General features: G+C 37.7%; 1 protein-coding gene across 7 annotated transcripts in view; it reads left to right on the forward strand.

Annotated features, from left to right (window-relative positions):
* The window catches only part of CLSTN2 (calsyntenin 2), a 405,855-nt gene that overhangs the window by 221,923 nt on the left and 167,741 nt on the right, over positions 1–16,191 (forward strand). For all 7 annotated transcript variants that reach the window (XM_069024914.1, XM_069024917.1, XM_069024915.1 and 4 more), the window contains one exon: positions 3,351–3,473. In XM_069024914.1, the coding sequence (XP_068881015.1) occupies positions 3,351–3,473 (123 nt within the window). The remainder of the gene's footprint in view (positions 1–3,350; positions 3,474–16,191) is intronic.

Consider the following 16,191-nt stretch of genomic DNA (forward strand, 5'->3'; position numbering starts at 1 on the left):
TGCTGATTATCCAGCTTATTTGCTTGTTTGAGCTTAACTGGCTTTGTAGTGGTCTCCTTCCAAAATGGATACATGTTAATCTTTAAAATATCCTAATGAGAACTGTCTATAATCAGAATTATGGAACTTTTAAAATAATGTGAATTTTTTTTTCTTTTCCAGTTAAACATACAGTTTCATTTAGCCTGAAATAGACAGCATTTTTTGTTCTAGTGTTTAAATAAATGCAGTGTGGCATTACTGTGTTTTTGGAAACCTAAAATCTGACTCAAATATATCCTGAAGTAGAATCAGTAGCTCAAATAAGAGAAGACAAAACACTTTTGAATTAATATTGAAATTTCTATACTGCATAGGGATAGGAAAATATCAGAGATTTGAGAGGTGTGTTAACCTGTGGATAAATACTGATTTGAACCAGTCTAACATTTTGTAGTTCTTTTGTTTCAGAGTAAGAAACTTAAAATATTAATTGATCATGTTATGTATGAAGGTTTTTCATTTAGAATCTATTATTTTATGAAAGCCTACAGAGTGGTTTATGCAGTTAGTTCTATAGGAACATTTTACCAGCCTTCAGCAGGGAGAATATAAACACACCCCCCCCCACCCCCACCACCCTACCAGAACACCAGCTACTCATCTCAGCATAAGAGATTTCTTATTTTAAAGCAAGTACCTGAAAGAGTGTAAAAGGATCAATAATTCTGATGATGTGAAAGTATTTCGAAGTGATAGATCATCTGATATAAAAGAATTGCTTTGTGCTCCCCAAAAGCATGTCTGTTTTCCATTATTTGTAACGTTTCCACACCACGGGTTACACAGAGCACATACAGTCATATGTTTTACATTTGGGGTTGTATCTCCAAGATACATCTCCAAGATAAGAGCTTGCAAATAATTTGACATTTTATTTTATTTTATTTTATTTTGCTTTTGCTTTATTGTTCTTTTCTTCTTCCCAATACCAGTCTCTAAGGTCCTGGTCTAAACTGTGGCATTTGTTCGTAATATACTTTTCTTTCTTCCCCCCAGTATAATTTAGGAATTAGGTTGCTGTCACTCATTTGACTGCTGTTATTGCTCATTGGTCACCAATTGAAGAGAGCTAAGGCTGGTAGAATTGCAGTCACTGTATCCTGAGAGTTTCTTAAGTGAAAGTGCCATCAAAAGTATTCTGTAGGAATCCACGAGGAAAGTTTCAGTGGGGTTTTTTTGTTGTTTGCTTGCTTGTTTGGGTTTTTTGTTTGATTGATTGTTCTTTAAGAGCTCAGGAACTTAACAGAATCGGGGGAATGAAAAAGCATTTAGTACTTGAAATTTTAGTTGCATAAGGAGTTCCCTTTTCATGCGAGTTCCTGTGTACTATTTCATTGGCTAAGTTGTATCTGCCTTCAGTCAAGAGATGACCTTTGGCTCAGTGCAGCCTGTGTCAGTCAGAGCCTTTGAGTCATAGCTGAGTGCCAGTGGAGCACATTTGTGTGTCTGGATGTTCAGGCAATTCACGTTTTCGAATAACAACTACAGAATACTTCAGCTACCCTGCAAACCAGAATCCCAAATGCCATAAAAAGCTCTGAAATTGCATCCATCACTTCTCATTTTTCAACATCGACAAGACTTTTGGCCTTCATCTATTACATAAACTCACCAATCTCTCCTCTGGCTGTACAGTCATTACAAGATAAAGAGATTTGAGATCCCTGTTTTCCATTTCACCTTTCCCTGACACATCCCCACTTTAATCTTCATGTTGCTTAGTTATTGCAAAAATGGGCAAAACCAACTACTGTGAAGATAAGTATGCTTTCCTCTGAAAGAAGATATATTGCAACATAGAAATGAACTCAAAGCTCCCAGATTAGTGCTAGAATATAAACTAATTCAGCTTTAAAAGGATCAGTCTTCCCGAGTCCACAATTTCCCAATAGTTAAACAAAGAAGCAAGAAGGAAAAAGAATGAACTTCAATTTGCCACAAATATATTTGTAGGCCTTTTCCAAATAGCCAGTGAAAAAAAATAATTTGTTCATTGCCCATGTTTACTTGTGGCCAGAGCCCTCTCTGTTGTCTTGGTGATTTTTGCTGCTTTCTTCACAAAGGGAGGGACTTGAATCTCATTGATATCTGTGGGTTTTACAGAAGACAAGGCAGGAAAGAGTTTAGGGTTATATCTGTGGATTTTGCTTGGTTTTTAATTTTTTAAATTTCTTTTTAAAAATCTGATTTCACTTTAAGTGTCAACTCTCCATCTTGGAGGTGATTTCTGTTAATTCACCAGGTATTTTCCTCAGCGTATGGTACACACGGCTAAATAATAGGTATAGAAATTACCTTGCATGAGTTTGCTGCAAATGTGGTAGATACTCCTTGATGCAGTGCTCCCTCTTGCCTGGGGGAGTACATTCCTCAAATTGAAATTCGTTTAGCTATCACCATTGTATTACTTATGTAGGAGTTCCAGTGACATAACATTCAGATTGTGCCTGCAGGAAGAAAACACAATTTATAAGTGGAGCAAAGCTAGGCCTCTTACATTTCCCCCTTCCTTTTTGTTTTGTGTCTTCATACTTCATACAATCAGTAGGAGATGGATCGTGAAAGGGATGTAAATGGTAAGGGTTCAGGGATAAGACAATCTGATGATGTGGTGTATCCTCTCCTTAAAGTGTCTTTTTTGTGTGATCTTCCCCTGTGCTTCAAGACCAGATATCCAAATGTTCAACAGCTGGATTTGAAGGACAGATTTTTCCAGAAAAACATCAGATCCCATTTAAGCATATCTAAAGCTGGTTAAATTAAAAAGAAGTGCTAACTTTTATCAGTGATTAAAATGTAGAAGCTTATGTTTTCTCTACAATGTACAGAACACTAAAGTAATTGTAGCTATTGTCTCGAAAATACAAAGTGAGAAGTTGCCCAAGAGTCAAATGTTCTCACCCACCCTTCTGCTTGCCTTTGTGTCTTGTCAAGTTGGGTTTCTCTGGATGCCCTTTCTCTTGCACTAGAGCTTTGCAACTGAAAGTAATTCCTTCAGAAGTGTCTTGAACCTAATTATGCTGACAGCTGAGAACACATTAAAAATATTTTGCAAATTGCTTTTTTATTTTGGTGTCTTAATTGGAGGGATGGCTGTAAGTGGTGGTTTTCTCATCAGTGCAGTACAATGTGCATGCCATTTTTCTTTTATATTTGAATGATTATTTTAGGGATCTTGTTAGTGGCTTTTGCATAATACCATTAATACTGGAAGTATGTTAAATAATTTCTCTTTATAGATAAAATGAGCTAAATGGACATGAAACACAAACCAAATTAATTAGGCATGGGTTTTTTTTGTTTTCTAGTGAACAAACACAAACCCTGGATTGAGACGTCGTACCATGGAATCATAACTGAAAACAACGACACTGTGATTTTGGATCCTCCCCTGGTTGCTTTGGATAAAGATGCACCTGTTCCCTTTGCAGGTAGGAATGTACACTAGCAGCTGCATTTGAGCCTGTGGATTGCATTTTGAATTTATTAGCATTTTTAAGGAAGGAATTTCCAGTGTAATTTGAAGGCTGTGTCTGAGTCCTCAGGACCCGATTACTGGCCCACAGATCTTGAAATGAGGTGTTTCCTCCACTGAATTTGTTGTGAAGCAGAACAAAATAATACAGCAGGCACCCACTATCAACATATTTTTAGGGAAAACATAATAATTATACAGTTACATTTGAATTTGCTTTTATAGAAATGAATTGTTGCAAATACCTGAAGTAATACATAACTAATTTTGTTCAGCAGTAAGAGTCCCTGATTTATCTCTTCCTATTGTGCTCCCTGGCTATGGGCAAGCTGTCTGACAAACATGTAAATTTGCTCAAATCATATCTTACTGTGTAAGTACTTTATAACTGTCAAGACTTGGACAGAAAATTTAATGGAGGTATTGAAAACTTTTGCTCTGGTTGCTGTGTGATAGATGTATGTCATACACAAGTTTTCATCTGTATTGAGTGTTTTTCCTGACACTTTTTCTGTCCTGAGTCCCTTAGGCAGAATATGGGACTTCTGCATGTCAAGCAAGTTTTCTCTTAAATTCCCTCTTTCATTAAAAATACTTTTTGAAGAAAAGGGAGAATAGTAAAGCTTGATAGCTGCTCTGAAGATCCTAAGATGGTGCAGTTGTTAAAAAGATGATCTTGTTTAAGAATATTTTCTAAGGAAAGGAACTGGTAGAGGTGAGTATCCTTTTTCTCGTGGGGTAGTCATGTTCAGGAAGCAGAAGTCCAAGTGCTTGTCCCAAACAGCATTTTACAGCTTCCTGAAAGAATTGTTCTGTCACTTTTCCCAAAAGCCTATACTGGCATCAATTCCTACCCTGCCAAACAGGAGTTCACAAATGATTTTTATATATTGAACCCTATTTTAATATCAAGATTTGTTTGTCTCTCATGGTGCCCAGTTATTCTTGGTTGCATGAAGGTCAATTCCTAGTGAAAAGATGCCCTTTTCATTTTTTTCCTTTTTTCTATTTCTCTGTTACTGTGGGTGTTCCATCTCATATTTGGTTCTCTTGCTTGCATTCCCCTTGGATCCTTTCAGGGACGTTAGTCACGCGCTGTTGTCACTGACACTTTGCAAACTCTGCTGACTGGGAATTTGTTAGCCTAATTATTTTCTCAGCTTTTACATTGGGAGAATCTACATGTTTTTATTAAAAAGTGATTTACTTTTCATGTAGAGAATCATCCTTTGAAATACTGAACTTACACAGACACACTGGCTTTTGTGATAAAGGTTACGTTAGACAGTAGTTTTAATTTAGCTTCTCCATTTATTGATTTGAATGATTTATATTGTGAGAAGTATCTACTTCTTACAAGGGAAAATACTTTCTGTGTATTCCTTGGTATTAATAGTTCGTTTCCTGATAATATTTGGACTCATGGTCTGCAGTCCAGGCATAATATTATAGTACTGATTGAACCCTTCACTCCCTTGAAGGGCCTGGATTCCCCCTGTTTTTGGAAAAACCTCTATGCACTTTGCAAACTCTTGTCTTTTTAAATTGTTGGAGGAACTTATTATTTTTGTTGTAATTTTTGCTTTAATATCATGTACTTTTATTGGTTTTCATAATATCATTAATTTATTTAAGTTTTTTTATGGAAAATTGAATTTGCGTCATGTATTTAGGAGGAGAAAACTGAAACAGATACAATTACAACATTAGCAATATTCAGTAACTGTACTTTTAATAGTGTGGTAATGTGGAATATCCTTTATGGGTATATTTTGCTTAAATGTGGAAATTTAAGTGGTATAATACATCAGTCTTTAATTGTAACAGAGAATCAGAGCTCCAACAGTTCCTTTGTCATCAGCCTGTTAATATTTTCAGTATTTTGTGCAACTATTGGAGAAGAAAAAAATTATAGTATTTGGAAATTTTTCCATGGTTTGTTGGTTGTTTTTTTAATGGGCCCAGATTCAAGAATATATCAGGGCAGTTTCTGATCTGTGCTGAAATGTCTGCTTAGATCTCCTTGAGCAAACTGTACCAAGACTAAATTTGTGTGATTTCTTCCTCTGCAACAACCACTGCAATAGTGTACAGGCAGATTGTTGGTTCTTCCATCAGGATTTGTGTAACCTTATAGAAACAAACTTTTTTTCTAGTAGTACCAATGTGATAAAATCTATTGACAAAAGAGCCCCTCCAACAAACCAAAACAAAACCCAAATCTCAACCGAACAAAAAAGACAACAACCCAACTGCCATATATGCATTCACTCTGCAGATGGGCATAAGTTCTGTAGGACCAAAACCGAACCAACAACAGAAGGCACAGTGTCGTGTTACCCACCAGGCTGATGGTCCTAGGGCAGGCCTGTATAGAGACGTGGCTGGATGTTATGTGCACAGTGAAATCTTTCTGCTGTTCATAATGTCTTCCCTTTGAAGTGCTCGTCCTCCATCAGTGACAGATTTAGGGAAATTTACAGGATTTGTCACTGTGACAGGCCATGGTAGGGGAAATGCATATTTATTTAATACATTTATCTACTAATTTATACTTATTCCATATTTACGTGTTGCTAGTGAGGATGTAGTTCTTTTGGACATGCTCTTAAGTTGTGGAAGGAAGGGGTAGGTGGTCCTCGAGTTTGTAGCCAAGGCGACGGGATCTCCACCCTGAAAGGCACGTCAAAATGAGTGCCCTGGAGACTGGGAACTTCCCTGAGGTTTTCTCTGCAAATCCCTGCTTACTGCTTTGCCAGGCAAAGTCTGGGATATCTGTAGAGGCTGCACAGTGCTCTCCAGGATTGGAGTGATGACAGGATGAGCACTACCAACAGAAGGGAGCAGCTGATAATGGGATCCCACTGCTCTTCCTATGCTGGAAAACACAGCTCTGCTGTACAGCCCTGGCTTCTGGAAGGGCTTTCCACTCCCTGAGGAAGTTCTGAGTCCAGTGAGAGGAGTCTGGAAGTGGTGCAAGTTTTCCAGCTCTGAGCTGTGCATATCAGGATGTTTTGAGCCATGCACAGAGCACTTTGATCCTGCTGCTTGCCCTGGTAGTTTAAGCATTTCATACTTGTCACCTGAGCAAATGGTTTTTCACCAGATAAATGCTTTGTTACTCAGCAGAACTAAGATATTAAGAGGCATTTGCTATTCAACGATTCTTATCTGCCCTTAGTGCTTTGATATGTTTTCTGTACCCGTTCCCATGTTCTCATTTTTTAGTTTAAATGTTACTTTTGGCTCAGGTCTGCTCCAAACTGCAAATGGTGTTTTTGTTTTTACTTATGGAAACTTTAACATTTTTTCTAATACCTCTGCCTTTTTTCATCGCTGTGGCTACTAAGGTAAGTCTGTCAACCCCTTCTAGGAGTACACACATTATGGTGCACATCGAACTTGAGTGGTCACAAACTTGAGTGGAGAAAATTACTGTAATCTGCTCTTTTTTTTACCTCTGTCTAATGTTTAACATCAAGGGTGATGACAGGAGAAAAAGGAATCTTCTGTGCAGTTACCATCTCAACAGGTCTGTGTTTCCAGGAAGGATTAAGCAGAGACTAACAGGACTAAATGTGCCTGTGAAAATGCTGACTTTCAAATGTGATCAGCATATTTCATAACTGGAGCATGAAGACTTTCACAAGATTGCAGTGAATGGCTTTTGGTGTTTCTTTATCTTATGAATTTATTGTGAATAATTGAAGTGTATGTAAAGTCCTGGTTCTTCAAATTATCTTGGTATAAGCATACCTCACTTTCTCTTTTTTGTGCAATTACATTTTTTTGTCTCCTAGTTTTGAGAAAAGCTTGAAAATACCAGTATAAGCTTGTAAGTGTGAGAAGTTTCAGTATCAGCAGTTTTCCATATTTCAGTTTTTCAAGTCCTGGCCCAAAAAGGATTTTCACAGAGTGGTGAAATACAACTGAATTACTAAACTCACCATGGCAGCCTGGAACCTTTTGCAGGGTATCAGAGACATTCCCTGACCCTCCTCCTGTCCCCTTGGCCAAAAAATACTCGCCAAAAAATAAACCTCACAAAACCCACAAAGAAACCATAAACATTGTATAGATGCAGAGTGGACTTAGCTCATTTAGGGACATCCATGGGAGCAATCTCTCTTAAAAAAACCTAATAAAATGTACGTGAAAGAAGGAATGTAACTTTAATTCAGTTTACACTGACTGGCACAGTCAGCCATGCAACAGTCAGCTCCCTTTCTGGTGGGGAGGCGGGTAATCACTTCAAGGATTTGACTTTCAGGCTTAGGGGTAGTTTGGCTAGAAACAAGGTGAGATCTACTGAATCAGTTTGACAGGATTCTGTCCCTCACAGAATGCTGTGATATTATGGAAGGCTTTTGGAAAAGACATCTATCTGCATTCTAATAACAGCAACTATGTTTCATCAGCAATGCTGTGCAAAAATAGATATGAAAGGAACTTTAGGATGTCATCAGTCCATCCTCCTGCCCAAGGCAGGACCCTTGTCATTCCTGATAAATAAGTTTTCTGTCCTAATCTTACAGCTCTGTAGTGACAGAGATGCAACAGCTTCCCTGGGCGATGTATTGCACACTTCACCATACTCCTGGTTTTTTATGAAGCTTGGTTTGAGCTTTCTGTACAGTGATTTTAGTGCATTAGGGTTAGTCCTATCCTAAATGGCTAGGCAGAGCAGATTATTCAGACTCTTTTTGTGCAAAAGCCTTTTATGTTACTCCCTAAAAGCACTGTGATCATCTAAAACAGCCTGGGCTGGAGGGTGTTTCTGTTGTTTGTGGTTTGCTGTTTGTGGTGTTACCTGAAGCAGAGAAACAGGAGGTAACTTTCAGAGCAATGAGATGATGCATGCCCATTCTCACCTTGGAAGAGCCACACTTGTCACTGTGTCCCCATTGCTGGGCCGATAAACTCACATTCGAGTGCCTTGTGTCACAGCGAGGCTGAGCTGGGTAGTTGTACCAGAGTTGGGCCCATTACATCTTCAGCTGCTTTTATGCTCTTGATAAATTTATAGAGAGCCTTTCTTAGCAAGATCAGAGGTCTGGCTGCCCCCAGACAAGTAATCTGTGTCTCAGAAGCAGTTCCAGATCACACCTCCTTGGCAGATGGAGTCAGATGGAGTCCTAGTCTCTGACTATATTTTGGCTGTGCTAAAAGCACTGTAAAGAATAAGGAGACAAAAAAAAAAAAAAAAAAAAACAGCTAGGAAGGATGCCTGAATATTCACTGAACTACAAGCTGCCACCACAAACTCTCCCAAATCTTCTTTGTTATTCTAGCAGTTCAGAGGAGTGTGTATTCTCAGCTGCACCACAGCAAATCCAGTAGTTGTCAGTCTACTTATACCCAGGGGCTGAACACGAAATCCCATTTCTCTGCTTCAAACTGTGAAGCTGTCCAGCCTCCTTGTTCATTTGTTTGTATTGATAAGCAGTGGCATTAATAGCAGCAACTATCCTTTTGGTACAACATTAAAAGTACAGAAGTTATTTTAAAATTGTCATTCTGAATATTGTCATTTCTACTCACTGTCCGCCAGCCTTAGAACACAAGTCAGTTTATGATGCCCAGAATTCATTGGTGTTAAATATTTCTCTGTGAAAATGAGGCATGATCAAAAAATATGAAGTGCAGGCAAAGCCACAGAGTGTTGCAGTTTTTTATAACAATTTTTAAATGATTTTTAACTTCTATCTTTGGGGTTTACATTTATTACTGCAGCTTAATTAGTTAAGACTGTAGCATTCAAAGGCAAAAAACCAATCTCTTCACGGTGATCTTAATCTAAGGTAAAATAAAAGATTGGTAATAGCACAATTAATTCTGGAGATGCTTTTTTTGGCTTAAGGGATGCTACTTATCATCCAGTAAAGTTAAGAGTGATAAACATGCTCAGGTTTCAGATTTAGAATGCACCAAAAAACCAATCACTCTCACAGTGACCTCTGTTAGTCCCTGAAGCTCAGAGATGAAGGGTCTGAGGGCTTTGGGGTTTGGTTACTTTTTGTTCTTGAAGTTTTTGCCGATTGAGTTTGATTCCGTTTCTTAGTCATCTTTAGAGCTGTGCAATAATAATAATAGGTGACACCAATATGTCCAAGGAAGACTCAAGGGTCAAGGATTCAGGCTGTTCTAATGGAGCTTTTAGTGGCTGCTGAGTGGTCTGTCATTGCAGGAGGAAGGGGTTAGGCAGAAAATGAGAATTGAATGCGTGAGAGTGAATGCAAATTCCTTCTGACAGATAAAACCAATAATGAATGGGAACATTGAGATACTTTATTACACCTAAATATGCTAAATTACTTGAAGCTAGAAAGAAGCAAGGTAAATAACCAACTAATTCCAGTCTGATGATAACCACTTGGACTTTTAAAACTATTTATGGAAAATACTGGTTTGAAATAAATTTGGGCTGGTTTTGAGTAGTTTTCTTTATGTATAAGACTTGATCTTTAGAAAAATAGGACAGAATATTACAGTGGATTGCAACCCTACACAATAGGACAGGGACAGAATCTTATAACCCTGAAGTGTACTAAGTAACCATTTAGGTAAAAATCGTTTGGTTAAAACAGATTATCACTGAAGCTGCCAGGAAAATAGTGAGAGTTGTTAAACTTCTGGGCTATTCAGAACACAAGAGAGAAACCTGAGTGGGGAGTACTTGAATTACTAAGCCTATAGGTCCAAAAATTTGTAGCTTCTGTTATGCTCGGAGTATGGATGAAGATTTTGTGTTGCACTCGTTTGAAACTAATGAAGCCTTGCTGTGTGAGAGCCTTGCTTATAATTAAAAACTACACTGTGAACAATGTGCCTGAATCTGCAGCTAAAATACAAAGTCATTTATTTCAATGAACTATATCCATTACGTTTTTATTTTCAACAAAGTATTTTAAGATCTGCAGAAAGTAATTTATTTTGTTGAGTTAACAAAATAAACTTTAACAAGTTTTTTTTCTGCAATGAAACATTTAGTGTGAATTAAGACTGCTTTTGAGATGTAATTTTTGTCATGTAGTTAAGCGTGATTTCTACACTTTTTAGACATTCTCTAAAATCAGAGACGGTTCCTCAAGGATTTCAAATTCTGAAGGTTACAGGAAGGGCAGCATAGGAAGCACATCTGTTTGGGGATAACAAGGATGAGGAATAGTTCTCTTGTTATGGTTTGTGTGACACATGGAGGGTTACTTGAGGTTTGAACAAGGTCATATATTAAAATAAGTGAAAAATGTAAAACTGCTGTATTTATCCCTCATCATTAAGATTGCAGTAGAAATCATAACTGCTTAAATTTTTACAATTTCAGGTAGAAATGAATGTTTTCCAACTTTTATTGATATAAATGAAATTATTTAAAAAACTCTGCTAGCAAGCATAACTCCAAGACATGAAGATTTACACTGAGCCAATTGAAGCAAACAAGAATGACACCCCTAGGACATTTTCTCTTGTTGTGTAGTTTGATTCTCTTCGCTATTTGATACTCAAGAAGTAGTGAACTTGACCTGCTCACTTTTGCTCTCCAGTCTGTGTGAACCTGAGAATCCAAAATCTGCACCCATCTTTATTTCCAGTGCTGCAATAACATAAGGGACTCTCAGAGGGAGGGCTGAAAGAGTAGTGTGAGAACTCAAAGGAAGGAATAAACTGGGTCAAATAATGCAAATTCCACTCTAATATCTCTCTTCACACTTTCATTCCATCTGTTGTCCACCCATTAATTCAATTCCATCTCTCTCCTTTACATAAATATTTCGTTTTATGTGTGAGTTCCTGTGTTGTCATGTTCTTATGTGAATGATGATGAAAATCAAAAAGGTCTCCTTGTAAAAGCATGAATGATTCTTTATAACGACTTAGAAAAATAATTTATAATACCAGGAAGTGTTAGTAATGTAACAAGTGGAATTGGAATATTCACCACTTAAAAGTTTACTGCAACAAAATTGGCACTGCAGGATTCCAGCTTGCTTTAAAAATAAAATCAAAAGGCTTTAAAATGTGTTCCTTGGAATGGAACTACTTGAGTTAATGTAAAGCAGCAGGGACATGTCACTTGCTTGTAATGGTTTCTAAATATTAAGAACATTTTAAAAGAATAGCCTGAGTAGGTAATTATTTATTCTTCAGAATTCCTTATAGTTATTGGTCAACTATTCTCTTGTGAGAAGAATAGATAAAAGCCCCCACTTTTCTTTAAACTTGCCTCTTTCCAGTCAGCTGAAAAAAGCTTATTTTTCTGGACAAGAACAAACACTCCCAATAGCCTGAAAGTGGTGTTGATCCCTTTGCTTGCTAGGACCACCTAAAAAATGCACGTGATGCTACTTTTATGAAGCAAAAAGGGGAAGGAGAATATAAAGAATTCAAACTCTGGACAGGTGGTTTAGGTCATCAATTTTCTGCTCAATTCTCCTGTTTCTGGCTGTGTGAAATGGATCAAACCAATTGTTCTCCTGGCCTGTTGTTTCCTCCACTGTCCTTTTTTCTGTGTTCAGATTATAAAAAAAAAGAGCTCTCCCAAGTGCTTTTATCTCAATGACTGTGGAGCACTGAGCATCTCTGAGTGCAGCACCAGCACAAGGAAGATTTGCTGTTCTCACCTATTTTCTGTTCCATAACCATTTATGAGATAGGTGTGTTTACAGGGGATGTAACAATGGGATTGTGTGGATGTTGAGAACCTGAGTTAACAATCCTTCTGGAGATACACATCAGTGTGGTTCACAGCTCTGTCTCTGACTGTCATTCGTGCTCCAGACAGAGGCACTGCACAGACACGAAGGAAAAGTACTGGCAAACAGTGGAGTGGAGAAGGGAGAGGGGAAAAGGATTGTCTAGGTATTTTTAAGGTTGCTAGTTCTCAAAATTAAAAAATAATTCCTTGAGTGTTTAGTCTTGGGGTTGTGCTTTGTGAAGAAGAAACAAAATGTGTCTTGCTTTTTACCAAAAATGTGGAATATACTAAATGTGTTTATCATTGAGTAGATCTGTGTTTGGTTTTGGCCGTTGTAGATTTAATATCAAGGAATAAAAGATCCAATTATTTAAGACGAAAACACAAGACGTGATGTAAAGAGCCAAGTATTTTCTTAATCATGTTATGTGTGCAGAGAGATGTCACAGGGATGTTGTGGATGGTGCTGATCCCACTGAGATACAGTGAGGCTGCAAGGAGGCTTCCCTGTCCTGTGTAAGCCTTGCTATTTGCGTGGGAGTGATGCTTTTATTTCAAAATAAATAACTTTTAAAAATTGTAATTTATTTTTTATATAAACTATTCACTCTCAACTACTATGACTATGTACAATACACACAAAAATGGAAGTTTTCAAAATATTAGGTAGGAATAAAAATTCTTAATACCAGTGGTTTAACATTACATGACTGCTAGGCCATGAATCTTCTTTATGTGTTTTAGGCTCATATAAAAATCAGAAAGTAGATTGAAGGTATTTGACAGCAGACTGACTCCTGGAGTTCACTCTTCTGGCAAAGTGACCCCCTTGTGTTGAGTGAACACCCTGGGAGGGGCTCATGTCCTCATTGCATTCTTTTGTATAGCAGTTCTGCATTGACCTCATCATGTAACAGGCGTGAAATCCACCTGTCTCCTGTGAACCTTGGCATTTTATATCAAGGAAATGCTCTTTTAGTTGTCATTATCCCCATGTTTCTTTAGAGTGTATTAAAAAGAAGTAGACACGGATATTAGACCTCTCAGTAGTTGTAAATATGGCAGCTTATGATATATGTCATTAATACAGTTAAACATGCTAAAATATTTAAACTGCAGTCTTTAAATACATAGTTGAAAAATACTTTAAGAGGAATACGTATTGTCTACACTTGATTCATTTGGGGACTTTGTCTGTCAGTGGGACTTAATTTTCTGGTTAACCGTGGCTGTGAGCATATTTTTGGAGGAGAGGTTGTGAGAGTGCTGGGGACTCAAACTTGTCATGCTGTTGAACATCTGTCTTTGTTTCAGGTTAATTGAAATATATTAATTTACTCTTGATTTTTTAAGAGCTTTTTAAAAGAAAGATTTTATTACCAGATATAACAGACTTTTTACTGCATGTAATATCCCTTCTGGCCTTTCTATATTCTATTGATCCTGTTGTGGTTTAACCAGCAGGCAGATGAACACCACACAGCTTCTCCTTCACACCCCCCCCTCAGTGAGACTGGGAAGAGAATCAGGGAAAAAATCTAGAATTTGTAGGTTGAGATAAAGACAGTTTGAAAAACAGAAAAGAAAGGGGAAGTGATAATGGAATTAGAATATAAGATGATGCACAATGACGTTGCTCACCACTCCCTGGCTAATGCTAGTTCACAGCAGCAGGTGTGGCCACCTTTCCCCCCAGTTTATCCTCTGACATCATGCCCTGTGGAATATCCCTCTGGCCAGTTTGGCTCAGCTGGGGCTGGGTCTCCTCCCAGCTTCTTTATATGCCAGTGATGCACTGTTCTGAAGAAAGATGAAATATCCCTTTTTTCTTAGTGCCAAGTTAAAGAGGATAAACCTTCCTTTTTAAAGGTGTTGCACTGCAGTGGCACCCAAATGTCATCTGAGTGCCCCTTGGTCTGGATTACTGGTTAAAAATGTCGTCTAAAATTGTACAAGTAAATTTAACCATTAACACTTACGAAACCTTCCTGAGTTATATGGGCCAAAGTTCCAAAGGATGTGAATCTGCATGCTGGCTAGGAGGACCAAATCTAAATTATTTTTGGTTGAAAAAACAGTCCCAAGCTAAAAGAATGCTGCAATTAGAAATGTCTAACCTTATTCCAGCTATCTGGAGAATCTCTCAGCATCTTCACTAGTTGGGTTCTTTGCCAGTGACACCAGACTGGCACACAGCAATTTTGTTCAGTGATTTGGAAACAACCTCTCCATTTATAAATGAAGTCCAATGCTTCTGTATTAAATAGACCAAAGATTTATATTATTTTAAATGTTGTCTGATGTCAGGTTGACTCTTGTTTCTGAGACTGAAAGGCAGTGTAGAAAGACAGTGGAGGCAACACTAGATTTTTTTTTGTTTGTTTGTTGCCTCCATCATGGGGGGGAGGAGGTGAACATAAACACAGTGGAGTCCAGAATCTGTGAGAAAACAATATATCATTTGTGTTAGGTTTTTGCAGGATTACACATTCTGCCACCCACAGGCTCGACAGAGCCCTCATTACCATCTGCTTCTGCCATGGTGGCAAACACTAGAGCTGCCCAGCTAATTGGCTCAGGCGAGTTTAATTAAGGAGGACATGCTGGTGTGATTAAATGATGGAAAATGGGCACCCAATCCCATCCGCACAGCTCCAGTCATCTCCTGGATGCCCTAATCCTTTCCTTGGAGCGTTGTGTGGTCTCACTCTCTTGGATCCTTGCTCTCTCCCTCCCCCCTCAATGCCTTGTTTCAGTGTCATGGATTGTCAATGGATTTGTTTGTCACGCCCTTCCATCACCCTGACCTTGACACATTCTCTTCTTACTGAAAACCCGCGAGGACTTAAATAGATGAAATATTGGTAGGTGTGAAGTATAGGTAGGTATGTTATAGGCATTTATGATGCACGCTATTTTAAAACTTCTGTGCTGTTATAGCATCTTTTGGACAAAATTACCAGTGTATGCATTTTGTATCCACACAAACACTTGCCTTTATTACTTTTGTAATAAAGTATTTCATATCATGAGTCAGTTTCCCTCACTAATAGCATTGTCTCTTGTGTGATGTTTAGAAAATTATATAAAGATTGAGAGAAAAAGAACTAGTTCTTGGAAATGATTGGTTTTTAGTTACTTCATTGACTGTGACTCCAGTTAGTTGGTGTGCAATTACCATGGTGATATAAGCAGACTGCAAAACAAACTTTAAAAATGCGAGTTGAATTTTTAAATTTCTGATTTTTTTCTTGTTTTTTGAAAATCATAATGTACTCTAACTTGCTTGCCCTTTATATAAATTTTAAAATAACAGGAAAATAATTTGGATTAACAAATGAGAACAATTGCCAACCTATTACAGGAATTCATCTCCATAAAAAACTGTATTTAAATTTAACTATTTTCCTTTAAAATAATTTAATTAATTATATTTGAATTTAGTTCAAGCATTTAAAATTAACGTATTCCTGTCATATGACAAAGAAATTTAAATAACTGTGATGCTGCAGCAGTGGATATAATAACCACAACACGTCAGGCCTAGTGTGTTGTTGTTGCTGAAAAGTTTTCAGGTCAGGTGGGTCCCTTTTTAACCAGCTGCTCAAAAAATTTCTGAAAGGCTCATTGGTACTCGATTGATTTGTTAGTGCATGTGACAGATTTAATGGATATTTCTGACAAGACTTCTGCTCCTTACTGACGCCTGCCTTGGAGAGCTTCCAGGTGTGCTAATGAAAAAAGCCGTGAATGAAGGCAGGAACAGCGAATGTTGCATTTGATGTGGAATCCAGAGTACAGAAATTAAATTCAATATAACACTGTAATTAATAGGCGTGCTAGAATTGAAAGGATGACAGCAATTTAACATCAGCTTTTAGGTGCTTTTGGACTAGAATACATTATTTAGGACAGCAAAGCTTCTGCATGCCAACCGGGCAACTTCCATGGAGCTGAGAGCTGTGTTTCTGTACAGCCT

Source organism: Aphelocoma coerulescens, chromosome 9, assembly GCF_041296385.1.
Source record: "Aphelocoma coerulescens isolate FSJ_1873_10779 chromosome 9, UR_Acoe_1.0, whole genome shotgun sequence".
Taxonomy (NCBI): domain Eukaryota; kingdom Metazoa; phylum Chordata; class Aves; order Passeriformes; family Corvidae; genus Aphelocoma; species Aphelocoma coerulescens.